This window comes from Dreissena polymorpha, chromosome 4, assembly GCF_020536995.1.
Source record: "Dreissena polymorpha isolate Duluth1 chromosome 4, UMN_Dpol_1.0, whole genome shotgun sequence".
Classification (NCBI taxonomy): Eukaryota; Metazoa; Mollusca; class Bivalvia; order Myida; family Dreissenidae; genus Dreissena; species Dreissena polymorpha.
In genome coordinates, this window is record NC_068358.1 from 58,578,751 (window position 1) to 58,597,284 (window position 18,534).

The 18,534-nt window shown below is 34.5% G+C and overlaps 1 protein-coding gene across 1 annotated transcript; it reads left to right on the forward strand.

Moving 5' to 3' along the window:
* Window positions 1–17,540, forward strand: LOC127876379 (uncharacterized). The gene is made up of 8 exons (XM_052421558.1): window positions 1–130; window positions 3,137–3,254; window positions 5,153–5,239; window positions 6,535–6,579; window positions 10,850–10,991; window positions 11,711–11,795; window positions 12,645–12,890; window positions 15,904–17,540. The coding sequence occupies exons 5-8, from the start codon at window positions 10,852–10,854 to the stop codon at window positions 16,213–16,215; spliced, it is 783 nt and encodes a 260-aa protein (XP_052277518.1). The 5' UTR covers window positions 1–130; window positions 3,137–3,254; window positions 5,153–5,239; window positions 6,535–6,579; window positions 10,850–10,851; the 3' UTR covers window positions 16,216–17,540.
* The last annotated feature ends 994 nt before the right edge of the window (window positions 17,541–18,534 follow it).

Genomic DNA, 18,534 nt, shown 5'->3' on the forward strand with positions numbered 1-18,534 from the left:
ACGAGTTGCAGCGTATCAAATCCAGCACTATGAGAGAGCGCCAGAAGAAGAACCAAGAGATCCAGCAGACGAGTCAGAAGGGGACGTCTCAGTAGTCCGAACAATATCAGACCGGCTGTCCGATGCTAAGGTACAACTAATGTTTAACTTGAGTATTGTTGCTACGGCTGCAGATGTAAGATATGGTTCAAGAAAAGGCCTACTTACTGAGGCCAAAAAATCGTGTTTTGTTTTTCAGCAATGTTCTCCCAAAAATAGAGATGATAAATGCAGTTGCATACCAAATGATCAACATAACATTTACTGAAATTAATTGGTCAAATTGTGAAAATCTATATTATTAACAGTGTCACATTTCTTGTTTTAATTTACAAATGTTAAGTTTTAAGTTAACCATACTTCATAACTAATACAGATATTCAACATAAAATAAAACTTTCAGGTCATGATATGAGCGTTGGCTGACAGAAAATGTAAATTGTAATATCAAAGCAGAAGAATAGCCAAGCTCTGTTTTGTTACAGGTCTTGTTTAAAAATCTGTTATGTATCTATTACAATTTTAAAAGAGTATTTTGCGTAGGATTATAATAAACATGAATATTGGCCCAGATAAAACAAAGCTTTAAATTAGATATGCTGCTATTGACTTGAAAAAAGGTTTTAAGTATTATATGTGCTTATATAGGTATATTCTTGTATTGAAAGTTTATGTCTCTACAATCTTAAATATTTTATTGTTTTCCATTTTGCATACACAAAACGTATGTTTGACCAACAAATCATCCATTCCTGATTAGCCTGAAATATTGCATACAGAACTCAAATACTGTTATCATCAAAGATAAAAATTTGTTTGTAACAAATATGGTAAACACCTCCATTTATACTCTTATCTTTCTATTCTGTGCCTGAGAAAAAGATTAAAGCCAAGTGACTATAGTCGTAAACTGTTCCTCTTACATTAGTCCAAGCATGCTTCAAATAGATCTTATTCAGGAATGTGTTTTATTTCAATTACATTCGAGATAACACAACTGAAATCCATATAATTTATTGCAATTTTGTTTGCCAGTAATAATCCCACCAATAAGGTCAACGCATCAATAAATTGTAATATAACAATAGCTGTAGATTTTTCTCTTCTGCATTTTGATATGATTAATACTGGATTTGTGACTCTTTCCACAGAATATTTATATTGCTGGCAAGGGGAAGGCTTATCAGTCCAAAGTATGTTGCAAGTTATGTGTACGCTATGCTATAGTTGTCACTGTACCCAGATTTCCCGTTTATTATTGCGCTCCTAGGTATCATCAGAGTTTATCTAATAAAAGAATTAGGAAGTTGCTTATATAAACATAGACTAATTGATATTGTAGATGATCAAATTATTGAATTATATCACATAATTAAAATAAAACTGTAAGCAACAAGCAATATCATATATAATGTTTTTGCATGGAAAAAATATTCATTAAGAACTAATTTGATTTTCTTGGAAGGATGTTGGATAACGCTGCCAGATTGTTTGCATGGTTTTCTTTTGCAATTAACAGTCTGTTCTTAATTACCTTTTAATTATTTTTTTAACTCTAATTTAAGAAATAATGAAGTGTAAACACAAAAAGGATTCAATTGTGTATGGTTTTATAGATAAACTCTGAATACAACATAGTCAGCTAGTAAATATTTGTATTGCATGTGTAGATGAGTTTTATCAATACAATCAATCAGTCAATTAATCAATTATTTATTCGAGTCATGAAGAATATAATCAAGAATTATAATTTTCTTAGGCATAAGGCCAGTTCATCTAATCTGTTGGTCAGTTTATGATATATAGGATTTGTGTATGGATGCTGCCTGTAAAGTGAAACAATACTTTTGAAAGCATTCCTATTTTAGCCCTTTCAATAAATTTTAAGTAGTAAATGCACTTCTGCAAAACATGCAAAGAATAACGAAGGTTAAAAAACAAGTAAGGGGAAAGATCTTGAGTCACCTTAGGAAAAGGTGCTGCTAAGAACACGCAAGGTGGGGAAAACCAACCAGTTGTGACATTTTCATGAATTCAACTGATTTGGAATTTCATTGTTCCACAACATACTATGAAGTTTTAAGCATAGTTTTCATCATTTATGAATCTTTGAACAAATTGAAATTCAACATGGTTTCATTTATTTTTTGACCACTATTTATGGATAAGGAGGGGGGTAACCAAAAGGAGCAGGTGAAGCCATCTGCCATTTCTTTTTTCTTTTTCTAGGAAATTCTTTCCCTGTTTATTTATATTGTAATTTTATTACAATAATATTTCATTGTACAGTAGTTTATAGTACAATAAGTAGATAAGATAATGCAAGTTTTGTTTTTCGGTCCATTATTTCCCCTCCCACCCCCCCCCCCCCCCCCCCTCCCCCCCCCCCCCCCCCCCCCCCCCCCCCCCCCCCCCCCCCCCCCCCCCCCCCCCCCCCCCCCTTTAAAGAAGCTGGCATGCTGCTTTGCACTCTCTGGTGGTCATTCAGTTGTTAGACCATTTGGTTTCCGAAAGATATCCAGAGATTGGTCGAACATACAACCATGCAAATTAGACTGATGGTTACTTAAGAGGAAAAAATAGAATATCTATAGGTCAAATGTGACGGTCAAAGAATGCTTTGATATATTATCGGGCAAATAGGTTAAGTGGTTACTTGAGTGGAAAGGAAGACATCTATCAGTCTGAGATCACAAGGTCCATGTTCAAGGGCAAAGGAACTTGAAATAAAAAAGATTTCGGCATGATATCTAGAGAAGACTTTGACCCACAATCATTGAAATCAGTTTGCTTATTACATGGGAGGAAAAAAAGACATATATTGACTTTCAGGTCAAAGAGTATGGGAACTGTTTTTCTAAGCCAATTTCTTTTGATTACTTTCAACATAAGACAGGCTTTCAAAGCGTTGCTCAGTGAACATATTTGTATTCAACATGAACCTCTATAAACTGAGATTGGTCACTTCTCACAGAGCATTTGTGTGATTAATATTTTTATTCTTTAGTCTCGCATCTAGCAAAAAAATCTCTTGACCCGATGGCTAATTGTTAACACTTTTGAAATAATACATAGAACTGATTTCCAATTTTTGCAGTTGCAGAACGTCGATGTTGGGGTGAACAAATATCAGCGGGAGAGGACCGACAACTTTGGCAGCTTTAATTCTCAGGGGAACAAGGACCGAAGAGCCCCAAGCAGGGGTCAATTCTACGGTGAGAACCCTGTTATGGCATCGAATTGTATAACATTAACATAGATTATTATATATACATTTTATAACAAAAATCTCAGAAATTTATGAATAAGAAAAATGTTGACTTTTTATGAACCCTATTTTTAGAGGGACAATATAGATTAAGGCTTGTCTGTGCTTCCTTTTGTCAGCTTATTTTTGTGTCGAGCATTACTAAAAAAACATTTGCTGCTAGAGAGTTGAGACTTTAAGTCATATTGTACAGTATGTGAACGTGCTCACCATCATATTTTGGTTTGGATATTGGACATAAGTGGATTTTTATCCCAAAAAGGACTTTTAACTTGTGCAGTGTGTAACTGAAAAGATAATCCAGCTTGTGAATTAGTGTGATATGTGCATAATATCTAAGGGTGTATGAATATACATATATATTGGTACAATGGGGTATGTGCATTAAATATACGGATGAAACAATATATTGTTGTATTTATATGATGCAGTATCTAGTTTATATCTTGGGTTTTCATGGTATACATGTATATTGATATTATGGGGTAAACTTTAGGATGTAACGATATACGGTACTGGTACATTGGTATAATGCAATATCTGATCTCATGCTAAAAAATGGTGATAATTTTGTTTATTACATACTGGTATTAAACCATAGCATTATTTTGTTCTGTTTTGTTGCTTGTAATGTAGTTTTGCTCCCTTCGAAGAAGAGGGGGTATATTGTTTTGCTCATGTCGATCCGTCTGTCCGTCCACCAGATGGTTTCCGGTTGATAACTCAAGAACGCTTAGGCCTAGGATCATGAAACTTCATAGGTACATTGATCATGACTGTCAGATGACCCCTATTGATTTTCAGGTCACTAGGTCAAAGGTCAAGGTCACAGTGACTCAAAATAGTAAAATTGTTTCCAAATGATAACTCAAGAATGCTTTGGCCTAGGATCATGAAACTTCATAGGTACATTAATCATGACTGTCAGATGACCCCTATTGATTTTCAGGTCACTACTTCAAAGGTCAAGGTCACAGTGACTCGAAATAGTAAAATGGTTTCCAGATGATAACTCAAGAATGCTTATGCCTAGGATCATGAAACTTCATAGGAACATTGATCATGACTGGCAGATGACCCCTATTGATTTTCAGTTCACTAGGTGAAAGGTCAAGGTCACAGTGACTCGAAACAGTAAAATAGTTTCCGGATGATAACTCAAAAATGCTTACGCCTAGGATCATGAAACTTCATAGGTACATTGATCATGACTGGCAGATGACCCCTATTGATTTTCAGGTCACTAGGTCAAAGGTCAAGGTCACAGTGACTCGAAACAGTAAAATGGTTTCTGGATGATAACTCAAGAATGCTTACGCCTAGGATCATGAACTTTATAGGAATATTGATCATGACTGGTAGATGGCCCCTATTGATTTTCAGGACACTAGGTCGAAGGTCAAGGTCACAGAGACAAAAAAACATATACACACAATGGCTGCCACTACAAATGACAGCCCATATGGGGGGCATGCATGTTTTACAAACAGCCCTTGTTTATTATTTCAACAATTATTATTTAGGTACGATTTTTTCCTCTTATCAGAATGGTTTGCACCTTGAATGCAAAATTGCTCAATAAATAGTGAACTTAACGTTATTGGATCTGTTAAGAAGTGAAGGTTTTGGTAAACCTTATAAAAGTGGAAGGGTATTTTCATCCCCTGATATGTTTCTGAAATAGCATCCTGGAACCTTATTTTTGTATAGTTTTTATTGAACTATTTATTACTTGGATTCATGGTATATCACCATACATGTGAAAATCACTTCATGCATATCACAATATAAGCAAGTGTATTGTAAAGTCCCAAATCATATCAATATCCTTATGTCTGCAAGCAGCAGATGGACCCGGATCAATCGGGCGTGAGTCAAGCTTCTACAACTCCGATGGCTCCAGGCGCGTGTCTGTGGATGACAACAGAAAAAGTTCATATTGTTCCAATGCTGTGTGCTTGTTCACAAATAACAGTATCAACCACTTTCTGTGTTATAGCAGTGTGCTTATCACGTTAGCTCGTTGGCTAGGTTATTTCTCAGCAAGTAGACAGGCAGTGTGCATTCAATACAATCCTTTTCTTTTTTGTATTTTTCTGTTTTTAACATAGCACAAAAAAACTAATTGATAGAAATTTTGCTGTTTAGCCAGTCAAATTCAGTTGTAAAATAACATAAGTGGAAGCATAACAGTTAGTGTTTCTGCTGTTTAGATTGTATACCTTTATAAATGGCTCGCAATTTTAATCTTGGTAGTTTCTGATTATTTGTAAGAAACAAATCAACAGATCGTTTCCACCACCACCCCCCTCTTAAAATATTTAGGAGCAGTACTGACTTAATATAAAATCTTCATTATGTTAAGAAATGCAAGATTTATATAAAGAAAAAAAGAATACCTAATAAAGGCTTTTTTAACAGCAAATTTGAGATCTTATGGTTAATTTCATAGCCTTGTTTATCAAAGTTTATTAATTATTTAAACATTTTTCACCTTTGACTACATTTAAGGGCGATTGTCTTGTATGAACACTGTGTTTAGGTTTTTTGCTACAGTTTTGTAGAATATTTTTAACTTTGTGTAGATGGAAGCATGTTCCTTACATTCCTAATTTCTTTTGATTGTTGACAGATATGCAACCTTGTAAGAACCACGTTGTAAATTTTCATTAAATGAAATCAACTGTTGATCACATATCATAAGAAAATGGGTGTTTACTGCAGCTAGTGATTTTATTTGCAGACAACTAAAACACTTTTAAACCCTCAATACCCCTCCCAAGCAAGAATCTTGTGTGTCATCATCATTTCATTATCATCATCAGCAGCATCATAATTGTTGTGATCATGATCATCATCATCTTCTTCATCATAGTCTTCATCATCAAAAGGCACAATTATCATCAACATAGACATCAACATCATTACCATCGTTTTGTCTGTGTTATCTTCACATTATTATCATTATTGATCCTTTTTTCTACAACTTGCTTTCTACTATATGTGAGTTTAACTAAAATAATTTTCACTGACAATTAATTTTTCCTCCTCCTTTTCCTCTTTCTCCTCCTCCCAATGATCATCAGCATCTTTATCTTCTCCTCACATCACAGTGAAACTAACACAACTTTTAGTTTAACAATTAAGATTTCCTTTTTGCTGTTTTCCCTTTTTCTAATTCCTTTTCAACCAGGGTTTGTTTTAGATCATTTGCATTTCTTTGTTAGCAGAAAGTCGGCAAGGGTCTGCAACCTCCCAAGAATCAGATACAGGTAGCTAGAGTTGTGCCCCTTTTACCATCTTTGCCTATTTTTTGCTGGCCTCTTTTACTTCTATCAAAACAGTTCAGCATTAAAATGTCTTGCATGTGCCAATTTAATGCAGTATACAGACACACTGTATTGTTCATATGGACTATGTTAAACTGATTGATTGATGTGTAATTTAAGAACATTATATTAAAACTGTTGACAAAATAAAATTTAAAATTCATAATTAAGTGAATTTTGCTAAGAATTTCTGGATGAGAAAAAAAATATTTTGAAAATACAAGAAAATTTATAAAAGGTTTTTCTTTGTCTCATTACAAATGTGCCAAATAGATGTTTGTTTATAAAGAACATCAGTCCTCAGTCCAGCATCAGATGTGACACACAGGCACGCATGCATGAATGCACGCATTGAAACACATGCACACGTCTGGTATAGTACCACACATCATGTGGGTTAGTTGCAACACCTTATATTGTTGTGTTCACCTTATAGCTATTACCTAGTTTGTTTGTTGTCCTTTTGCTATTGTGTTTTGTTCTTTTCTGTCTTAAAATTCTTAAAATAATAAAGTTTCTCTTCTTTTCTGAATAGAGGGAGCAATTAAGGGTGATGGGCCAAACAATATTATTTGTGAAAATTTACAATTTCAGCAAAACTGTATTTGTTTAAGCCTCAAACACCCTTTCCGCTGTCCTATGACTTCTTATTTTAATTTAAAATTGTTTTATTCCCAATTTTTGAGTCCAAATAGTGAGCCAGAGTGTATTTGTCTTTGCTTTCGTTCCTGATGATTTGATATAATTCTTTATCTTACTAATTAATTAGTGTCACAATTGTGTGGATTGAAACAAAACAAAAAAATCAACAACTTTTGTTTATCAATTCCATAAGTTAAGGATAGCACAAAAAAGAATGTAAAAAATTCCCACCTCAACTGTGGTCCTTAAAAGCAGTAAACATTGTCAATAATGCTGACATTACGGAATTAGATGAAATAATTCTGCTAATCAACATGTGTAATGTAACAGCTTGTTTATCATTCTTATGTCTACCTTGGTACCATATGGATGGATTGCTAACTTCCGTTTAGAGAGCATTAATGTAGATGTACAATTGTTTGTAATGTGGGCTTTTTTTTTAAAGAATGAAGTTTACTTAGAATTGTTATTCATGTATAGCATATGGTAAATGATCGTGTTTTAGATGTACACATTGTGGATACTCCACTTGTTTACATTATGGATACACCACTCAACACTAAATAATTGATTATCTCCTATGCAAGTGGCTGTCCAGTAAGCACAGTGGTTTGTACACATGCTTCTAAACATAGGGAACGGGTTCAATACCAGCTCCTGTCGCATGAGTCTGGTTTAGGTGTCAAAATACGGGACAAATGGGGTTCCCTCCCATTATTTAGGCCACAGTTAAAAAAAGCTGGACATTTCAGCTATAATTCAAATTGTGTCCTAACTTTCTTTAGTCTTGTAAATGAATTACGTAGGAGTGCAGGGGTACATTCTGGTCAACACATGTTGCAGCCTCAGGTGCAGAAGGACCTGATAAAAAGAAACACAACAACATCTCTCCTATAAACAATGAAAAGCTTAAAAAGGTTTTCGTCTGTTAATTATGCAGGGTTGTCACCATTAACTGATAATAATCGAAGCAAAATTGTTTCCAACACAAGCCTAACAATGTCAAAAATGGTTCATATTGTTCAAGCAGTTTTTTAAAATGTCTATTATTGTTTTTATTTGTTCTTTTTTAATTTATTTCTTTTACAATAATTAGAGACATCAACACCAAAATAAAAACAATCTTTTAAATAATTGCTGTTTTTTTTTCTCGAGTAAAAAAGAAACTACCAGTACTGCAGTAGGTTTAGTTTGCATTTTGTTTTGTGTAAGATTAATTCTGTTAATGCATAAACAAGTATTTAGAATTGAATACTATTTTATGTAGTTTATGTTTGTATTCAATTTTGTAATGACATATTTATTTATTATTTTATTGGGAATATTGTAAAGACCTTCTTCCTTGCTGTTTGTATATAAATGTAATGATAGTATTTATGGTAAAGAAGTTATTATACCAATGCCACCAAACTGATAACAGTCTAATTGAAAGTTCATGAATAGTCACTGGACCGAATAGTCACTGGACCGCTGCAATTATTTGTATTATCCCATTTTCCGTATGATGGCATCTTTGTTAAAGTATGTGTATCTTTCCTCTTTCTTTATCTTCAGCATTATTGTATCTTTTTACACACTATCTTGCACAGCTACGACCTAATTACCATAGTATTGTATCTATAATAAAATAATGTAATTATATATTTCTTCAACAATTATTGTTAGTAAACATTATGGAGCTTTAAGTAGTTTACAAATACTGTATAATCGCAGAGCATTGAAAATATGGTTGTGTAAGATTTTTCCAGATGAAAAAATGCATCGCTCCTCCAGGTATGTTTGTAGTACGGCCAAAACGTCCAACTTCAAACCTGTATGATGCGAAACAAAGGGATGTTTCTGCCTCTCATTTTATTGTGAAATTTGAATGACGTGTTTTTAGCTCACCTGATTGCTCAGGTGAGCTTTTGTGACCGGTCTTTGTCCCTCGTCTGTCTGTCCATCCGTCCACATTTGTTCGTAAACACTCTAGAGGCCACATTTATTGTCCGATCTTCAGGAAACTTGGTCAGAAGCTTTGTCCCAATGAAATCTCAGTCGAGTTCGAAACTGGGTCGTGCGGGGTCAAAAACTAGGTCACTAGGTTAAAAAAAAGAAAAAACTTGTAAACACTGTAGAAGTCACATTTCATGCCCAATCTTCATGTAACTTTGTCAAAATATTGTCTTAATAATATGTTGGTTGAATTCAAAAGTGGTTCCGGTCCGTTGAAAAACATGGCCGCTAGTGGGCGGGGCAGTTTTCCTTATTTGGCTATAGAGAAACCTTGTAAACACACTAGAAGTCACAATTTTTGCCCAATCATCATGAAAGTTGGTCAAAACATTGGTTTAATGATAACTCGGATAAGTTAAAAAATGGTCCAGATCGGTGAAAAAACATGACCGCCAGTGGGCGGGGCATTTTTCTCTATATGTATATAGTGAAAACATGTGAACACTCTAGAAGTCACTTTTTTAGCCAAATTTTCATGAAATTTGGTCAGAACATTTGTTTCCATAAGATGAGAGTTGAGTTTGAAAATGGTTCCAATAAGTTGAATAACATGGCTGCCGGGGGGGGGGGGGCAGTTTTCCTTATTTGGCTATAGAGAAACCTTGTAAACACTCTAGAAGTCACAATTTTTGCCCAATCATCATGAAAGTTGGTCAAAACATTGGTTTTATTGATATCTCGGAGGAGTTCTCAAATGGTCCAGATCTGTGAAAATACATGGCTGCCAGTTAGCGGGGCATTTTCTCTATATGTATATAGTGAAAACATGTGAACACTCTAGAAGTCACATTTTGGCCCAATTTTCATGAAATTTGGTCAGAAAATTTGTTTGTTTGATATGAGAGTTGAGTAGTTGAGTTTGAAAATGGTTCTGGTCAGTTGAATAACATGGTCAGCGGGGGGGGGGGGGTTACAAAATCCTTGTAAACACTCTAGAGGTCACAATTTTATGAATCTTGGTCATAATATATATTTTTGTAAGCAAAGTTTGATGCTTGGTAAGGGGGGGTCAAGTCAAAATATAGGCCACCAGGTCAAATCTTACAAAAACAAAATCACTCCATATGCCAGAGTTTTGGTTTAATAATGATGAAACTTGACCAGGATGTTTGTCTGGACAATATCTAGGTCAAGTTTGACGTTTGGTAAAGATTGAATGAACTGACTCCTCTCAGGTGAGCGAACTAGGGCCATCTTGGCCCTCTTGTTTTACTGTTCAAGGGAGATAATATTGATCTACAAGATAAATTTGAATCAAATAAACGCTTTACATGCTTTGTTAGTGTTATGCATTGGATGAATAGAGTGACAGATAGATGTTTGTTATTTGTTTCACTTTAACTGAAAGACTTTTAAAATAGATAATGATAATTTAAATTCTGCCCCAGCATATTGCCTAAGTTACTAAATAAAAATATGTTATGCATTTTTTATATATTTTATAAATGTTCAATCCCTTCTCAACCCAACTTTATGCTCATGGCCAAAATAGACAATTATTTTTTTAGACCAAGCAGAGCAACAAAAACATAGATTATATATGAACGGTATCAATATTTTCTGTTTCTTTTCTCAGATATGGGATTTCATCGAGAACACGGCAACATCAACGTGGGTGGCCCTCCAGTGCAGACCAGATCTCACACGAAATACGTGAACGTACAGCCGTACTACAATGATAGTAACGATATGTACTTGGCACGACAACAGGCTCTAAGGTGCTTACCCATTTAAATAGTTTCTTTCAGTGCTGGAACCGACTTTTGAAGGCCTTTGCAAACAGTTTGGATCCAGATGAGACGCCACAGAATGAGGCGTCTCATCAGGATCCAAACTGTTTGCTATTCTGATAGTATTCTTTGAAAAAAATTGAAGAAAATGCTAATTTTAGAAATTCTGCAGACGACATTTTAGTAGACGACAAATTTCCCAGCATGCAAAGGGTTTTAGCTCACCTGAGCATGAAGAGCTCCATGACTGTGCAGTACAAGTCCATCAACTGATGGCGTGTGTCATGGGTATTGAGTTGACAACTTTGGGCTTGTTGCCTTTCTAGAGGCCACTTTTTTTCATTAATGAAACTTGACCAGAATGTTTATCTTGACAAAATATAGGCTGAGTTCAATCTGGGTCAGGTGCCTCGAAAATCTGGGCCACCAGGTCAAATACTGGAAAAACCATCAGTTGTAACTATTCTAGAAGCAACATTTATGATCTTATCTTAATTAAATTTGTCAGCATGTTTATCTGAACAATAGATAGGCCAGATTTAATCTGGGTCACTTGCCTCCAAAAACTAGGTTACCAGGTTAAATCCCAGATAAACCCTGTTGCCTCTCTGGAAGCTAACTTAATGATTAAATTTCAATTTTGCTTACAAATATTTTTTTTTATATATAATATTTTATATGAAGCAATCTGGTAACTTATTTGTTAGGCGAGAAAACACAGGAAGTGACTGGCACTCATCAGGAACCATGTATCAGCTGGCAAAGAAGAAAAAGAAGAAGAAAATTGTTCAGGTAGCCATAATTGATCTTATGTCTTTGTAATGGTATTATGATGCACATGTGTTGCATTTTGAAAATGTGCAGACTTTATTCTTGTTGATTTCTAGCAGTCACTCTGTACCTTTCTTAAACATCCTTATGTGGGAGGCGTAAAGCATTGCAGTTTTTATGCCACCTTTAGAAGAAAAGGGGGTATATAGTTTTTCGCACTGTCCGTCAGTCTGTCACACTTTTCATGTCCGCTCTCTAATTCAAATAGCTTTCATCCGATCTTTACCAAACTTGATCAGAAGTTGTATCTATACAATACCTAGGTCAAGGTCGAATATGGGTCATGCCGGGTCAAAAACTAGGTCATGGGGTCACTTAGTGCATTTCAATAACTTTTATCAAAGCCTTTATGGAGGCATATGTCATCCTATGGAGACGGCTCTTGTTTGTCTATCTGCACACTTGTCAGTGCATGAATGTTTCATTCAATTTTGAATGGGGATGTATCTTTATAATACAACTCTAAGGCGTCAAAACATATGAGGTGCATCGTTAAAAAATAGGTTTTATGCCACATGTATCATGCAACCAGCATAGCTCCAGACCAGCCTGTGCGCCTGTCAGGAGCTACCCTGTCTGTTAATGAGACCACCAAAACTTGCATGACTTTACAGCAGACAGCGTAGCTCCTTATTACGGGTAGTCTGCGGGATATGGAATAAGACTTTTTTCTGACGACTCTAAACATGTCTTTGAAAATCACATTAGAATCACATGAAGTTGGCTCCTAGATCCCTATTGAAAACTTGCGCTATTGATTGTAAAGGATTTTAAGGAAAAAAGTAATCCAATGCCGCCCTGCCATTTCAGATTTTAATGGAGAGAGACAATGAAAATCTTGGTAGCGCCACTCCATCTCGGTTTATGAACCCCTCACGAGCCTCAAGACTCGATTTTGACGGGGATGATGAGGTCATTGATGGACAGATATCAGCGCGGGAGCCGTTACAGAATCGGGAAATGCATCTGGGAAAGGAGACTGACAATCGTGAGAAGACGCAATTTGCCAAGCAGACCATGGCCTTGAGGAAGATGGCACAGACACCTGTGGATAAGGTCTGAATCTCTTAACCCTTTGCATGCTGGGAAATTTGTCGTCTGCTAAAATGTGGTCTGCTGAATTTCTAAAATTAGTATTTTCTTTGATTTTTTTTCAAAGATTACTATCAGAATAAGAAACAGTTTGGATCCTGATGAGACGCAACGTTCTGTGGCGTCTCATCTGGATCCAAACTGTTTGCAAAGGCTTTCAAAATTCGGTTCTAGCACTGAAAGAGTTAACAGTTTGAGTTTCTTATTTACAATTTGTGGCATATTTTATGAAATTTTCTTTGCTTGATAATTATGTCAATGGCGGATGATATCTAGATTATTTGTCAGTACAGAAGGATGATCATTTGTGATTAAACAACAACAAAGCTAGATCATGTACAGCAATGTGTATCCCTTAAGATCAATCATATCATGACTGAATGATGATTTTTATTGTGACATGGCAGGTAAACTTTCATTTGTGCATAAACCTTTTTCTAAAATGACATTAATCAGTAGCAATTATGTCAAAATTAATGAAATATTCCCATGTTGTCATAACAAACTGCACTAATTAATATTTTATACTTTAAAACATGGTGATCTGTGGAGTGTAAAAATTGCAATTGGCCTTCTTGTTTACCCTTTCCCATTCAGAAATAAAGTGAAAATTGCTGGAGTTACTCGCAATCAATGCAGGATTTATGCTGTTGCTGTTCATCAGTTTCTTAGGGTCGGAATGAAGCCTTAAAGACTTAAATCTATTAAGAAAAGTCGTTAATTTTATATGATTAAATAAGGGACAACAAATGCTTTAGAGTGCATATCTGAGTGGTTAAGGGTTAAACTAAGAAAACTGCAAATATTATATAAAGTCCTGTAAGTGCAATTATTTCTAAAGAATGTTACTTGTTGCATAGAGACTGTTGTATAGAGACTGTTGCATAGAGACTGTTGCATATAGACTGTTGTATAGAGACTGTTGTATAGAGACTATTGTAAAGACACTGTTGTATAGAGACTGTTGTATAGAGACTGTTGCATATAGACTGTTGTATAGAGACTGTTGTATAGAGACTGTTGTATAGAGACTGTTGTATAGAGACTATTGTATAGACACTGTTGTATAGAGACTGTTGTATAGAGACTGTTGTATAGAGACTGTTGTATAGAGACTGTTGTATAGAGACTGTTGTATAGAGACTGTTGTATAGAGACTGTTGTATAGAGACTGTTGTATAGAGACTGTTGTATAGAGACTGTTGTATAGAGACTGTTGTATAGAGACTGTTGTATAGAGACTGTTGTATAGAGACTGTTGCATAGAGACTGTTGTATAGAGACTGTTGTATAGAGACTGTTGTATAGAGACTGTTGCATAGAGACTGTTGTATAGAGACTGTTGTATAGAGACTATTGTAAAGACACTGTTGTATAGAGACTGTTGTATAGAGACTGTTGTATAGAGACTGTTGCATAAGACTGATCCTCTTAGTTATCAAAAAACATAACGGTATGATGATAATATATTATATAAATAAATGTCCTTTCTGTATGTTCATATTGCTAAATCATTCATTTCATTATCAATTGCCAACCAAAATGCTAATTAATAAGCTGTTTAAGCCCATATTGCATGCATGTACTTGTCAAGGCCTGACAAACATTTGTCATGTCATTTTGCAAATCAGTTGCTCGCAGTATCAATCAGGATGTAAGATATGCAGTGAAGAATGTGCAGTAGATGCAATAAACATCCAAATGTTAGCTTTTACTGAGGTCTGAATGCCAAGTAATGTTCCATCAAAGTGTGATTTTGTGTTCTGTTAAATTAATATTGATTGTTTGGCTGTTACAAGTAACTGTAAAAGTGTTATGTTTAAGCTACAGGTTTAATTACCATACAATTGCAAAATTGTCACATGCACAATGCTATTAAATGTAAAATAATTGGCTGTTATATATTTGACAGAGCATAATGGTTTGTAATAATTACAAAAACTGAACATCAAAGTACCGATATTAAGGAGTACATATGTATTTAATAAGAGCTTTGTAAAGAACGCATATCTCATTTGATTTGTAAATGGACAGCTAAATCTTAAACACCAAGGGGAGAACAAAATAAGTGCATTTGTTATTTAAATTGTTTATTTCATGCCTGTAGAATGTGGGAAAATTGTTTTATACCCAAGCATGTATGTGATAATTTACCAGTATGTTGGAGTGTCCTAGTCAGTCTGTTGGTCTTTCTTGTGGTGTGTCTGCAAAAGCTGAGCTAACTGTATTCTTCCAATTTTTTATGTCCTCCACCCATCATAGTAGGGGGCATATTTTTTTTGCCCTGTCTGTTGGTGGGTTTGTTTGCCCCAACTTTAACATTTTGCTATAACTTTGGCAATATTGAAGATATCAACTTCATATTTGGCTTGCATGTGTATCTCATAGAGCTGCACATTTTGAGTGATGAAAGGTCAAGGTCATCCTTCAAGGTCAAAGGTCAAATATATAGATTCAAAGCGGCGCAGAAGGGGACATAGTGTTTCTGAAAAACACATATCTTGTTCAATTTTGATTGAAATTTAAATCATGTCATCACCTTGAAGTGTAGATGTGCAAGACACTTTTAACCCTTTGCATGCTGGGAAATTTGCCGTCTGCTGAAATGTTGTCTGCTAAATTTCTAAAATAAGCATTTTCTTCGATTTGTTTCAAAGAATACTCTCAGAATAGCAAACAGTTTGGATCCTGATGAGACACCATGTTCTGTGGCGTCTCATCTGGATCCAAACTGTTTGCAAAGGCCTTCAAAATTCAGTTCCAGCACTGAAAGAGTTAAAGCCAAATGGTCCACTAATTCTGTAGTTATGTGAAATTCAACATTACTGACAAAGCAGTGCAGAGGTATTAGTCACATTCTAGTCTCAATGAGATGTATCTTGTTTTGTTTAAATGGGTTTTGAATAATAAGTAACATTTGAGAAAGTATGTCTTTTATCATACAAGTATTAACATGAGGAAATAAAAACGTTTTCAGACTGCACGTCTGCAGCCATTGACCAAGTACAACAACAGCCGCACGGGCAGTCAAACCGGACATTATTTCTCGCCGGAATCCATATGGCCATACGACCGGCATGGGAAACCTGCAGAAAACGACAGCCGGCATCAGGGGTCTGTGTCTGGCACAGACGTTCGCGCTGGCTGGATATCTCGACCTCAGTCGGTGCTAGATGACGCGGATGTTTTTACGCACACGCCCCGTGACTCAGAATTGAAACCGATAAAGAGCGGACGGAGTAAGACAAATCTTCATGATATTAGAGGTGGCCGCGACGGCAACACATGAACAGAACGACCGAGTTGTTAAAGACTCGTTGACGTTGCTGTGGAGTTGATGATTGCTAGTTAATATCATAATTATAATTTGTAAATCATGAAGCATATTCTGTGATCAGTCATATTAAGCTTTATTTATTTAATATTTTAATATTATTGTATTTGTTAATATTATTATAACACATGTTTAGTTATTATGATTATAAATATCAATATTATACTGCATTCACTTGTACTTAATACATTTTATTTTTTAAGATTTCATGTATCACATTAAAATGTGTGTTTGTAAAATAAAGGCTATAAGTACTACGTATTTGTTGCCTTAATAAAAAAATAACTCCATATTCATCTTGTGTTCAAATTGCGATGGGTATTACCTTGTGTACCTTAATGCAATTGTGTAATGTGGATTTGCAAATACTGGTGTTTTCTGCATTAATATACCATATTGTGTGAACACATGTATACCAGTAACTTTTCCATTATGTTTCTTGCAAATGAGGCATTATCTATCGATTACATCATTATGTGAAAATTATGAAAAACTAGTTTCATATTTAACATGGCTTTATGGTAAGTTTGATAAGATATAGCTGCCAGAATTATGTGTTGCAAAAACGCCACAACATTATGTGGTCACAGAATGCGTTTTATGACCATTTTCATTATTAATTAATACCTACTTCACTACATAAATTTTTAAAAGGCATTGTATACTTTTTGCCTATTTGCTTAACCAAGCAGGCAACCTTTTTTATGTGACATGGTTTTTATTGGTGATGAATGGTCATACAACATGATGATTGACCACAATGTGTAACTCTGGACATTGTAATGTGATCGTTTGATACTGTATTAGTGCAAGTGTCAAAACCTGTAGCTAGAAACCTAGTCTTTTCCGCCAAAGATGCATGTTTTATTGTACTTGTAAAAACCAAATTGGTTTTCAACTTACTTAAATGCTTCCGTTATTCATTTAAGCATTTTATCATATATTCTTTGTTGGTAAATGATGTGCTTTGTTTGTTTTATTGTTTGTTTTAAATTATATACATACTAAAATTGTACCTTTTCATTCAGGTGTTAGGGGTCAGTGATTTATAACATGATGTCACCAAGGGTTATCAGATGTTTCCTTTATGTGAACATTAACATGAAAATGGCAACAGATTGTGATTTTTCAACCCGAAATTAGCTTTGCTCTTGCCTTTTGCTGTATATGAAGATATTTATATTTTTCTCTCATGTTGTAGCATTAGAAAAGTAGCTACATTTGTATAACACTGTGATAGTGTTAAAAATACTCAGCTTAAATAAAATAGAACCTTGCATGTCGAGTACATACCAAAAATATTATTTTGTTGTATATATTTCATTCATGAAATATTTAATTAAACTATTTACAGAAAAAAAATGTATATTTTTTATATGCGTAAATAGGCATATACGAATCAAACTAATTGTTGGGTATTATTCAAGAAGTAAAATCCATAAAGGAATACAGTGTGTCAAAGCTACAAACGAATCAGCAATTAGCTTATAGACGTTTGTATGATGTTTAATTTACTGAATTTGTAAGGACTTAGGTTGTTATGATGCGCTGAATAAAAACTTGTTTTTAAAAATGTCACTTATATTACCGGGTATAAAATTACTTTGGCTCTGTAACGATAAAATTGCTGTCCGCTCCCAATGCCTGAATCTTGATTCTCGTGAATTGTTGTATTGGCTGAAAGCTTGTTTCAGTATTTTTTGCTATAAATGTATGTCGTTGGCGAAAGTTTAAGATTATTAATTTGTTTTTGACCGCCTCAACTTACAATAGAATTATACTAAAGTCCATTCCGTTTAAGTATTTGTATTAACTTTGTAAAATAAACAGATAATATGACCTCTTAGAAAAGTTTTAATTTATCCCCAGTTCCCATTCAAAAGTAATATGTGCTTCTTATTATAATACTTTTTTGATCTCAATATGTTTAGTTGTATAGAAATGTATTGTGTGACAATAGATATGTGTGGGTGTGTAACTGTTTGCAAACTTGATTGTTTTTTTATTACTTTGAATACCAGATAAGGGGAATGGCCTAGCATGAAATGTAAGATATCAACCACATGTCACACAAGCTTGTTCAGTTTTTAGAAACATAGACATGTATTATAATTCAACCTCTTATTTATCAAATAGTAACAGATTTTATGTTATGTTATTTGCTCCACTTTAAGATTTGTTTTACACCTATCAACTCAGTATTGTATTATATATTGAAGAGATAATTTTATTATTTACTATAAAATTTTACATCTACAATACATATATATCTAT

Coding starts and splice junctions, on each gene's coding strand:
- LOC127876379 (XM_052421558.1), top strand. CDS start 10,852: ATGGGATTTCATCGAGAACACGGCAACATCAACGTGGGTGGCCCTCCA. Junction 11,796..12,644: donor AGAAGAAGAAAATTGTTCAG/GTAGCCATAATT, acceptor CTGCCATTTCAG/ATTTTAATGGAGAGAGACAA. Junction 12,891..15,903: donor CACAGACACCTGTGGATAAG/GTCTGAATCTCT, acceptor AAACGTTTTCAG/ACTGCACGTCTGCAGCCATT.